The following is a 13,072-nucleotide window of genomic DNA, read 5'->3' on the forward strand; positions in this document are numbered from 1 at the left end:
TAACGAAACATAGTTGGGATTCTACCCTTTAAATGAGTCATACCAACTCATGACTTTTGTGCAAAAGAATACAGCCATGCATCTGGAACTATGAACCACAAGGCTCCAAAAACAGTTTCCAAGATGTTACTTCCTATAGATTGTAAAACAAAATCAAACAGACTGAAATGGATTCCGTTCATCAAAGATTGACTGTACAATGAAGAGAGGAAGAACAGCTTGGTGCTCCTGTACGTGTTATCTACCTACGCCTGTTATATCTCCTTGCAGCCCCCTCTTTCAGTCTCTTAAATTTTGGCCGCCTAACATCCTTACCTTCACTTCCGTTTATTGTCCATGTAGGTCTATTCAATCCAGGAACTGTATCCTTGCTCATTCTTCGAGTTGAGTCACCATCACTCTCAATGCCCGTCCCTGTCCTACGGGTCTTGAACTGTGGCCTGCATAACTCCGAGGCATTTAGCTGGACTTGTTTCGGCATCACTCTTATCTATGAAGCCAAAATTTAAGCAAACATACATCAGATTTAGATAAGGAATATGGCATTCAAACCTGATGCAGAATTGGGCATCAGGAAATTAATACAAAATACCCAAAATGCTGCATCACACATCTCAAAGATAATGTGTACACAGGTATTTTGAACAATTTGCCTGAAGTGCCTTCAAAGCAAAAGCAATTCAGAAAAGCAGAGAAAGAACAAATACAAGTTTCTACAGTCTGAAGTTCATTTTTTACCATTCAATAGCAGAATCAACAGGTGGTTCTCAGTTATGATAGAGATCTAGGGCTGTCAGTATGTCAACCACTGTTTTCTAAGTAGGGGTTTTATTTATTTATTCAATATTTCAATTTCATAAGTTTTTTCCAAAAGGAACCATTTGGCAGCAGCTTTAAGATTGAATGTATAACCAGTTTTCTGGTTGCTGCTAATCTGCACTACACCTCAATTATTTTCTCTGTTAATACTCACTGACTGTACAACAAAGTAGGGGATTCTGAATTTCAAAATCAAATCTCCATCGACTTGTCGGGGAGAGTAAAGAAAAAAGACACAGATTGGAATGAAAAGGCTAATAATATGCTACCTTGCAATCTTCTTTTTGCAGTGGAAATCTGCATGGTGTCTTTGAGAAGATACTGAGATCATTTGGCATCAATATTTATAATTCCATGTCCAGTCTGTTGTTCAGGTATCACACATTCTTGTTCAAAAGGAGGCAGATGACTAAACCTACATGCACATTATTGTTATTAATACAGCTGTATTGTATCATTAAAACAAATAACTAGAACCCATTTCATACAAACCATTTCGAAAGAACATACATTTTGATTCTTTTAAACATTACACAGATACAAGTTTCTCTGGGAACCTTGTTTCAAAAAGAATTAAAAACTAATTATGGACAAAGCTAGCAAATAGTCTAAAATACCTGATGTTAGGTAAACAAATTCTGAAAAAGAATAGCAAAAGAAAGTGAGATTATTATTGTTGTTTCTAAATAGGACAAACTTAACATTATACATCTTGATCTGATGGATGCCTTGCCGGAATCCACCTCCCTTTGAACCTGAAACTGCATACCCACTCCAAGTCTTTTGCCGACCTTCAGCCCACCATCTCCACCTCCAAAACTCCCACCATCTCCAACAACCCCCCACGCACCACTGACAATGCTGTCAGTCTGTCACCTCTCCCCCACTTCTAGCCCCATCTAAATCATGGAACTCTCTCTTCATCTCCCTTGAAAGTGAACCATCGCCTCCTAAATCCAACCATACTTACATTCCTCCATCTTCCAATGGACAAGAGCCCCTTGTCCACTGCCCATCCCGTGCAAGTGACCCTGCCATCCATTGTTGGCAATCGGCAACCATCGGCCAGTTCATTGGTCCATGCCCCCCTTTGCTACTTTCAAACCTTCACTCTCTAAACAATGGAAAACCCTTGGTTTGCCAGACTTACCTCCTCGACAATGGAAATTTTCTTTTAAAATTTGCCTCCTCTGTTGGCAAAGATCGTGCTATTGAAGGCTCTATGTGGTTCATTGGGAAGTCCCCCACTATCCTCAGACCATAGGAGCATTCATTTTCTGCAAGGTCAACTTCAACACTCTTCCACTGTGGATCAACCTCCCTAGTTTGCCCCTTGAGTTTTGGAACCTTGAGAGTTAAGCCGCATTGGCTCTACGATATGGAGGCCCTTACACTCAGAATCCAAAATTATCAACATGGAGAGAGCCTATCTTACGCTCGCTTATGCATCAAAATCTCTTGCCACTAAGCCTCTTTCGCCTTTCATCACCATTGAAGACAATAAGGGATTCAGATATGATCAAATCATCATCTATGATTGGATTCCTACCCGATGTGAAATTTATTCCTCTTTTGGCCATGAATCGGCCACATGCAACTCTCTTTTGAAGCCAGTTACCATAATCGATGCTACATTGCCCGGACCATTGTCTATTACTCCGCCTACCCACAACACATTATCTGAAGAACATATGTCGTACGATGCTCCAAATGTTTCCAAAAACACCATTCATGCCTTGGAATCAATTATTGTTGATATTTCCACTACAAACCCTCCTGTAGACCTTTTGAAGACCTACTAGCGCAAAAGAATAAAGAAAAAGAACCATACCTCGTCAACAACACTTGAGGGTAATGCTCCTCTGACAACTGCATCCAACTCTGCTATTGAAGAGGATTTTGGCCAATCTCCATTCACTGCAAACACTGACGCTCCTCTTGTTGTCATCACAAATGACCTCTACCTTCCTACCACCAGATTGGTGCTAGGGCCTGGCCCTCCTGATCCTGTTGCTCAAGCAAGTATCGTCTCTTTTCCTTTTCATGATACCCCAACCCTTGCAACAATGCTTGAACCCCTGCATATTTCCCCTATTCCCTCCCGTTGAAGACGTCAAATGATTCTCTTTTAACCCAATCGAACCCAACTTGACCGCTAACTCTAACGTGTGCAAGGTGCTTGTGTCCCCACCCCATTTTCCCCCTACATTAGCCCCACCTTCAATCAATGGGGGCCCACCGTCCACCCACTACCCATCAACTAACTTTTGGGGCTCGACTCCCTAGGCCCACTCATGTCCTCTCCTTTACCGAGCCCAATTATGGTGACCCAACCTCTTTAAACCCATATGCTATTAGGCCTTTGAACCATTATCCAGCCCACCTCTAATCAATTTAATAACAATCAGCCATCCCAAGCCAATTTAATAACCTCTTACCTACCCACCCGATAATTCCCACCCTCTCAACTCTCCCTCATCCTCATCAAGTTTTAGGTCCACTATTAACCCTAGTATTTTTTAAGCCCCTTCCCCTATAGGATCCAACTTGTGTGAGACCATGCCCCTCTCCCATTTCTCACTTGCAACCTTGTGAAGCCTTGGAGGATTCCTCCATTGCGCCCTTAGATGCCTCCCCCTCCAGTCCTAGTCATGTTTGACATCCTTATCTGGAATGTTAAAGGCTTGAGTTCCCTTGGTAAACAAGACAAAGTAAAAAATGCCCTTCATTTGTCTAACGCATCCCTATGTGCCCTCCTTGAGACCCACATCCAAAGTGATATTGCCCATCGAATTGTTAGGTCTATTACCCCTTCCTGGTCTTTTCTCTTTAATTATGGCCAATCCCCTAATGGTTGTATTTGGATTCTTTGGGACCCTTTCAAGTTCCAACTCTCTATCTTGGCTTCTTCCACCCAACTTATCCACCTTCGTATCTCCCTTCCCCCTTCTCCACCTCTTCCTTCTTCCTCTCCACTACTTATGGATTCAATCGTCCCTTAAATCAGCTCCCTCTTTGGGATGACATGTGCTCCTTGGCTCCTCCATGGGTGACCACCCTTGGGGTATTGGTGGGGACTTCAATATTGTTTTGGTTCTCCCATAAGTGAGTTGGTGGTCGTCCACCCGACCCTACGCCTGTGGACGCTTTCAATTCTTGTATTGATGATGACTAACCTCCGTTGGTCCGGTCATTACTCACCTGGCACAACTGCAAGATTGGGGCTGCCAACATAGCTTCCAAGTTGGACCGCTGCCTTGCTAATGAATCTTGGCTCTCTCACTTCCCTTCCTTGGGTCTCTCATACCACTCCCCCATACTATGTACATATCCAAGCTCCTTGCTCCTTTGGCCCTCAGGCATTCAAATTCTTCAATATGTGGACTTCAAATTTCTCTTTCCTTCCAATTGTCAAAGAAGCCTGAGACAAACCTATTCATTACTTCTCTCTTCCCCTCATAGCCTTTGCCTGTAAGATAGATTCATGTTTAGTTAAACATGGTAATTGCCCCTGCTAGTACCGGAAGTGATAATAAAAGCGGGAATGTTGTCACTTGAACGGACCACACAAATAGGGGTGATATATGCATAGTCATTCCAGATCCACGCATGTTGAAGATAGTTGTCATAAAATTGATAGAACCTAAAATGGATGAAACACTAGATAGATGAGGACCAGAAATTGCTGAATCAACTGCTCCTCTAGAATGGCTGGTAATACCACTTAAGATTGGATAAACCGTCCACCTAGTGCCGCTACCCACTTCTACTAAGGCTGGGCTTAATAGGAGCAAGAGAAATAATATTTGATCGTGGAAATGCCATGTCAGCTGCACCTATCAGAATCAAAACAGACCAATTATTCCAATTACTAGATCCACCTATCATTGCCAGCATAACCATAAAAAAGATCATTAAAGAAGCATGAGCCGTTATTAAAACATTATACAGTTGATGACTCCCACCAAGAATTTGATCGTCGGGTCGTGCTAATTCTTTTCCTGCTTCGGCAATATTTCTTCTTGTGTTTCTTATGGCGCGAGGAGCTTCGAGGGCTTAGTCCATGCTTCAATTGGACCCTTTTAACCCTTCACTTGCAAAGAACGAAAGAACTTTCTTCTCTGAGCTCTCTTCCCTTCCATCTCAAGAAGAAAGCTTCCTTCGTCAGAAATCTAGGATCAAATGGTTGAGCTTGGGGATGCCAAAGCTGCCCTTTTCCACCGCTTTGTCAAAGCTCGCCACAACTACAATTCCATCCCCATTATCCCCTTTAGTAATGGCTATTGGTTTTTTGATCCAGCCAAGCATCAAATCGAAGCGGTGTCTTTCTTCTCTGCCCTTCTTGGCCCCCTCCCCCCCCTCCTTAATAAATCCGTAGACCCTACCTCCCTCGACTTCCTCCTCTCTATCCCCCCGGATGATGAGATTCTCACGGTTAACAGATCCCATAAAACCAACAGAGCCTCGGGCCCAATGGTTTCAGCATTGACTTCTTCTTTGCTTCTTGGTACCTTATAGAAGTGGACCTTGTTCAAGCCATCCATAGTTTATTCCTCAACCCCTCCTATCTCTCCCCCATCAACAAAACCTTTATTTGGCTCATCTCCGAAAAACCTGGAGTTTCTTCCCACTCAAATTTTGCCCCATCTTTCTCTATAACTTTCTTTGCAAATTCATCTCTAAGATCCTCACCAATCGCCCCAAAAAAGTGATGCCCTCCCGGTTAGCCCAACCAATTTGCCTTCATCTTTGGTCGTAACCTTGCCTCCCAATCCCCTATTGCGCTCTTGAAGGTGGACCTCCACAAAGCTTTTGATTCCCTTTGTTGGGACTTTATTAGCGATGTCCTCTTAGCAATAGCCCCCCCCCCCAAAAAAAAAAAAATAATAAAAAAAAAAATTGTCCATTGGATTGAGGTATACATCTTTATCCCTTACTTTTCCATCATCACCAACGGCTCTCCTGTGGGCTTCTTCCCTTTCCTGTATTGGGATTCACCTGGTTGTCCACTTTCCCTTTTCCTCTTCTCGCTTGCCTTGGAGGTTCTCTCGCATCCTATAATCCAAAATTGACCAACTCATCATCTTCCCCATCCGGAAGTGCAAGTCCCTGAACCTCACCCACCTCACTTTTCCAGATGATCTCATGATTAGGGCTGCAACTGGGCCGGGCTTTTGCAATCCCAAGCCCAACCCTATATGTTCCAATTTGAGCCCATTCCCGCCCTAGCCCTAGTTCAGGGCCAAAGATTATTGTCCTTGGCCCTAAGCCCTACAGGGCCAAGCCAAGCCCATTCCCGCCCTAATTGGCCCTAATTGGGCCGGGTTGGCCCTGATTGGCCCTGTCCTTGGCCCTAATTGGCCTTGTCCCTAACCTTAATTGGCCATATCTTTGGTCCTAAATATCAAATGTAAGACAGGTAGCAATACAATGATAAAAAAATCATGGGGAAAAGCATGGGAAGGGGGTGGGGGGAAGACAGAGAGAGGGCAAACAACTCGGTTTTCAGAAACTAAAACAACACCATTCTATAATTCCAAATAATGCATGAATTCTGATGTTGTACAGCTGTTTATAAAACAGAAAAGAAAAAGGACAAAATAGAAGTCCAACTCACCTAACTTAGTATAGGTAGAGAGAAGAATTGTAATTAAATTTAGGCATATTTGAAAGTCAAGTCAATTATAGAGAATGTCACACAAACTCTTTTTGTAAACTTAGAAACATCAAAGATTCAGAATTCAAAAGGGATCTGATAAAATGAAAAGTTTATCTTCAAAGTCAAGCACTTAAGCTGTAGGTAAGTATGTTTTCATTCACAACTGTTCGATAAATTAATATCTTTATTCAATACAAAAAATTCATATTCAAAACCTTGTTAACAAGTAAATCAACGATAATTTAGTATTCAACAAAAAAAAAATGTATTTTTTTTCATAGTTAAAGAAAATGATGTTTTAGTTACAAACATAGCTATGTGTCTTTAATAATTTTTTTTGAAATATCACAGGAGAGGCAAAAGAAAGATGTCAATATTCATGATGAGAAGTTGGGGTATAGATTTGTTAGATATTAATTCTCTATGTAATAGTTTTTATTATTTATATTATTTATATATATATATATATATATATATATATTGAACTAAAAATGACTTTGTTGGAAAAATAAAAATTACCTTAAAAATAATATAAAAAGTGAATTATAGTCTAATATGATCAAAGTGACTAAATGTCAAAATCAAGACTTATATCAATGTTAGTATAAAGATCAGGGTAAAAATCTAGTATTGTAGTACATGATCATCGTCAAATTAATATTAAGATTAGAGCCAAAATTAGGGTCAGGATCAATGACAAAATCAAATAGATGCTTATTACATTGGTAATGAGGTTATAATTTATTTTTATTAATTTTCTACAAAACGTGATCATGTTTCTAAAATTTGACACGTGTCAACTGTCAAGTATCCACCCATATGTATTACAATTAATTCCTCTCCATGTGGGTGGAGGGTCCAAAGTCTCTAGACTCAAATCAGGGCCAGGATCAGGGCCAAAATCAGGGCTAATATCAGAGCCAAAATCAGGGCTAGGATCAGGGCCAAAATCAAGGCCTAGGTCAGGGCCAAAAATCAAGGACGGGCTGGGCGGGCTAGAGAGTAATCCCAAGCCCGCCCTTGGCCCTAGTTCAGGGCTAGAATATTTTGGCCCTAACCCGCCCTTAGGGCCAAAATCTTTAGCCCAAGCCCTATTCGGGCTCAGGGTGGGTCAGGGCCGCCAGGGCCAAAGTTGCACCCCTACTCATGATCTTCTCCAAAGCCACCCACTCCTCCTTATCTTCCATCCTCTTTGCCCTTTCTTCTTTGAATCCATTTTTGGCCTTCATGTCAACATAAAAAAATCCACTCTCTTCCTTTTTGGTGTCTTAGACTCCATCCGTGATTCCCTCCTTCACCTTACTGGCTTCACCCTTGGCTCCTTTCCCATGACTTACCTAGGCCTTCTCCTTATTCTTAGGAGACTCACCTCCCACCATTATGCCCCAATGTTGGACCGTATCCTGAAAAAACTCTGGTTGTGGAAAGACAAGTTCCTTTCCTTCGCTGGTAGAGTCGTGTCATTTGCTCGAAGCCTCCTATCTTTATTGGTGTGACATTTTCTCTATTCCTAAGTCCACCATCCACGTAATGGAATCCCTCTTCTGTGCCTTCCTATGGAAAGGACAAGAGGTCTCTTGCTTCATCAATCTTATTAGTTGGTTAGATGTTTGCCTTCCAAAAATTGAGGGTGGTCTCAGCATCCACCACATCCAAGACGTCAATGTGGTTTGTCTCCTGAAACTCATTTGAAAGATTGCATCCAAGCATGACTTTATTTGGGTTACCAGGGTGTACTCCTACCTCCTTAAGTCCGACTCCATCTGGATTGCCCCTGTCCCATCTAACCCTTTAGGGGACTAGAGCAAGCTCCTCCTCCTTAGACCGATTGCTTTTTCCACCATCTGTCCTTGCATCTCCTATAGATCCTTTATTTCCTTCTGCCTATATCCATAGCATCTGATGGGTATTTTTCACACCCTCTTTGGCCCATGTACTATTTATGAGTCTTGTATTCCCAAACGCACGCCTCTCCACATTCATTACTAATGGCACTTTGTCCCCCTTGCCTCACCCTTTGGCTCACACAAGTCTAGACTTCCCTTCCCCCTCTCCTCAACCCCCCTTTAGACCTCACCATTTGGCTTTCCTCCCCTTTCAGCACCTATTCTTTTTCTTCAGCTTGGAACCTCACCCCCCCCCTCCCCCTCAGTCCCTCAGTCACCTTTGGTTTGGTTCAAAGGTCATATCCTGCACCACTCTCTCACCTCTTGGCGAGCCCTTAACCAAGGCTTTCCCACCCAATCCTTTCTCACTAGCCGCCACATCCCTATTAACCCTAACTACATTCTTTGTTGGATGGTTCAGAGCACCTAAACCACCTATTCTTTTCTTGCCCCTTCTCTTGCTCCCTATGGGAAAAAGTCATCCCTTTCATTTGGCCCGCTCCAAATGTGTATTTGGTTTTGCTCAAGAGTGATCTGGGATCTTAAGAGCATTCTCAGGCTCCTCTATTTGTGATTGGGTTGGTAAGTTGGTTCTCAATGCTACTATACACCACTTGTGGTGGGAGCGTACTATTAGGAGAGGGATTTCCAAATCTAGATCCTTGTACGTAATTTGGAAAGCCATATGTTTTGATGTTTCTATTAGGCTTCAGCATACCCACCACCCCCTATTATGGATACCCCAAGGAACAAGCTCATTATTATTACTTGGGGTTTAGGTTCCCCTCTCCAGCCTCCCTTTTAATGGTTGGTTGTTGCCCCCACCTCTCTTTCATGATTTCATCCACTTTGTACATTCCCTTCTTTCCTCTATTCCTTGTTCACCGCTTTGTTAGAACAAGTGGGGCCTAACAAAATTTGAATGGAGTTAATGATCAGTTGGTTGAGCATCAGTGGGGCCTAACAAAATTTGAATGGAGTTAATGATCAGTTGGTTGAGCATCAAGTGGGACCATGTGGGGGGCCCAACAAAATTTGAATGGAGATCTTAATTAGTTGGTTGAGCAACAAGTGGTACCATGTGGGGCCCAACAAATTTCGGTTGGAGAATGATTTGTTGGCCAAGAAAAATTCAGAATTGAATTCGAAGTTGGTTACAACTCCTTCAAGTAGCGTGGATTGCTCTGCTAGAACAAGTGGGACCCAACGAAATCTAAATGGAGATAATGATCAGTTGGTTGAGCATCACGTGGGACCATGTGGGGCCCAGCAAAATTCGGATGGAATTAATGATATGTTGGTCCAGCAAAATTCGGTTGAGCATCGAGTGGGATTGTGTGGGGCCCAACAAAATTCGGATAGTTTGGAAGGTCTTCTTTGGTCGTTCACTTTAGTATGGATGAGCAGCAGCTTTTGGAAGTAGTTCTTCCTTCAAGCTCTCTTCCTGATCAAGTGGAGGGTGGCTCTCTTCGTTGTAAGCCTGGTCGCCCAAGGAAAAATAAGAAGGTTAGAGCAAACTGATGTTAATATACTTTGGATAGCATTGATAAGGAGAGAACTAGATTTAGAGGCTGTTGGTTGCTCTCGTTTCAGATTTTGATTCATTATCTATGATTATGTGAGTTGGATCCAATGAGGTTGGGTGATTTGGGGGCAACTGATGTTGCGGGTTTAAGGGATGGCATTTTGATAGTATGTTATTTTTCTTTTCGCTTTTTAATACAAATGACCCTTTTAGCGAAAAAACTTGAATCCGAATAGGAATTTAACATCTCCTTTTTTTACTGATTTTGTAATTGCATTGATAAATTAATAGATTTGATTATTCCAAATAATTCTCCATCTAATGATTCTAGAAGCCGAAATAACTATTATATTTGTATATATGGTCTTGTAGAATAAAATCTAATGTTATAAAAATTTCCACAAAAAAAAGAAGGCTTGGGTACAAAATGTAAAAAAGTTGATTGCTTTAGTGCCTAGGTGGCAATGGCACGCAAGGCGACAAAGTGGCTGAAATTTTACATGTAAAAAAAGTGGCTCAGTGCCTAGGCAATCAAAAAGCTGCTTAGCCACGCCTAGGCGGATGCCTTGATAACAATGCTTTAGAATGCTTTATTTTGGCCCCTGAGTTGGAACATAGACATTAAGCTTCTTATTCTCGGGTTTATTGGTGTAATGTGCTAAATTTATCAGCCCATAAAGGGGGGATAACGCTAGAACATGGGATTGTAGAAATGTTGCAAATGTGTTCCACTTTTATTATATCCCTCACATTCCCACAAGTGCCACTATATATAAGAGACTAGGGGGGTATTGGGAAAAGTGACATGCCATGTCAGTAGACAGGCTTCCTTAATTTACAAAAGCTTGTCTACCCACATTCCTATCCCAATGAACCAAACAAAGCATCCTTTGGGATTTCATGGAAAAGTTTACTTTTTCCCACCCCACTTTTAATCTAGCAAACAAAAGATTGTGTGGTTGAGCAACGCATACTAGAATGCTATTCCAAATCTTAGAGTGTTTAGGAGTTTTATAAGTCAAATTAGGAATTCTTCAAGAGGGGTGTGTGTATATATATTTGCATCTCCCACCCCCCCCCCCCCCCCAAAAAAAAAAAAAAAAAAAAAAAAGAAAGAAAGAAAAAGAAATCAACTAGAGATTATTTGATTAATTAATATGACTTTTTTTTACGAGTCTTAGTGTAGTCGAGCAACGCTTACTAGAATGCAATCCTTCATCTTCTAATCCTTGAACGCCCATTCTTTTTATGTACTTCAATCAACTAACCTTCTGAATTGAGATCCACAAAAAACTGATTTCTAGTTGATCATCTAACAATACACCACATACAATGCCAATCAAGGATGCAAACCAGAACTCCAACTGAGGCAACTATTTGCAATATGATCAGTTCAATGTGTTAATATAGCCTAAAGAAGGGACTCCATGGAGCTTAAAGCCTTAATTTAGCATAAAACCCATGAAAACAATACAGAAATACCATGTTTCAGCAAAACCTAACTGAAATTTCAGTATTACAGATGACATGGTCTGACCAAAAAACCAAAACAAAACAAAATTTCAATGCTTGATTCTAACATACGATAGTTGTCTTTTAATGTAATAACAAGCAGATCTCAAATCCTAACAATACTTAGAACTAGCAATAGAATCATGGTGGGAGAACATATAGTATACTAAAATCCATCAATAAGATGGAACAACACCTAAGAGTAGATATAGAGTCAACAATTAGGAGAGATGTCCTCCCCTCCGGTGATCTCCCCCTCTCCTTCCACCACCACCGCCGCCTCCCTTCCCCTCCTGCTCCCGAGCATCCTTTGCCAGCTCCCTTAGCTGCCTCCACCAGCTCCAAACCCCTCCCTACCCCCATTCATCCTGCGACTCTCCCTTCTACTGCCACAGCCACCTTCACCCCCCTGCCAACCTCTTTCACGCCTTCGGCTCCCATCACTGCAAACTCCTCTCCTCTCCTCTCCCAAATGCCTGGAGTTCCCACTTCAACCCCTCGGCCCCTTTATGTAAAAACTTCACCTACTTCCCCCCCTCTTTTGACTCTCCCATCCCTCTGGTCCATTGCCCTGCCTCTGCCATTGAACCTGAAATTCACCGCTGGAAGAATGTTGCCTTGGGTCAGTTTCTTGGCCCCTGCCCTCCCCTTGTTATTATCAAAGCTTCACTTGCTAAACAATGGAACTCGTTGGGCTCCATGGACACGTTTGTTATTAAGGATGGTATCTTGCTGTTCAAGTTCTCCTCCCCTTCCTACCAATCGAAGGCCATTGATGGCTCCCCTTGGTATGTAGGGAAAGCCCCAATTTTCATTAAGCCATGGGAGCCCTCCATGCCCCTTCGTAGAGTTGATTTCAATTCCCTTCCCCTTTGGATCAATTTCCTGGCCTCCCCCTGGAATTTTGGAGTAAAGAATATTTGAGCCGTATCGGATCTGCCCTGGGTCGCCCTCTTCGCTCAGACTTGAAAACTTCCAGGCTCGAAAGGCTTTCCTACGCTTGTCTTTGTGTTGAGGTGCCGGCTTCCAAGCCCCTGCCTCCCTACATTTCCATTGCTGATGATTCGGGTACTCACTTCAACCAGGTTATAGTTTACGACTGGGTTCCTGCGTGGTGCTCCAATTGTCTAACATTTGGCCACGACGCTCGCAAATGCTCTGCCAGTCTTGCTCCTTTTGCCATAGCCTCCTTGTCGGATGTCCCTGTGCCTCCTTCACCTGCGACAAATTCTAGGCTCCCTGACTGTGCAGCTCTGCCATTGCCGATTCACCCTCTTGCTGCTAATGCTCCGCCCTCATGTAAAGCATTGCTATCACCTCCGCCTCTTGTTGAGCTTATGCTTCCGCTGGTGTCGGATATCCCTAGAAGCTTGATCGATCGTCTGGATCTCCTAACTGATCCTGTTGCCGTGGAAGCTCCTCCGCTGGCCACCTCTGCGTCCGGCAAAACTTATAGGAGAAGAAAGAAGAAGCATAGCCTCCGTATGGTTGCTCCTCCTTCGATGTCTGCCGCTGCTTCTCCGGCTCCTGCTGTTCTTGTCAGCCTGTCGCCAACCTCTGTGCCTGTTGTACCTGCTTCTTCCACCATTGGCGGTGTCTCTGAAGGTACTGGTATCCTAAAGTTTCCTGCCTCTTGGTCGCCAAGCTCTCTGGTATGTCTGGCCTGCCTCT

The 13,072-nt window shown here is 42.8% G+C and overlaps 1 protein-coding gene across 2 annotated transcripts in view; it reads right to left on the reverse strand.

The window, feature by feature from the left end:
- Nucleotides 1-1,097: 1,097 nt before the first annotated feature.
- LOC149015030 (uncharacterized) overlaps nt 1,098-13,072 on the reverse strand; it is a 67,776-nt gene continuing 55,801 nt past the window's right edge. For both annotated transcript variants that reach the window (XM_089154967.1, XM_089154966.1), the window contains one exon: nt 1,098-1,234. In XM_089154967.1, the coding sequence (XP_089011093.1) occupies nt 1,229-1,234 (6 nt within the window). In that variant the 3' untranslated portion in view covers nt 1,098-1,228. The remainder of the gene's footprint in view (nt 1,235-13,072) is intronic.

Source organism: Hakea prostrata, chromosome 5, assembly GCF_041222555.1.
Source record: "Hakea prostrata isolate BN-2017 chromosome 5, UWA_Hpros_2, whole genome shotgun sequence".
In the NCBI taxonomy this organism is placed as follows: domain Eukaryota; kingdom Viridiplantae; phylum Streptophyta; class Magnoliopsida; order Proteales; family Proteaceae; genus Hakea; species Hakea prostrata.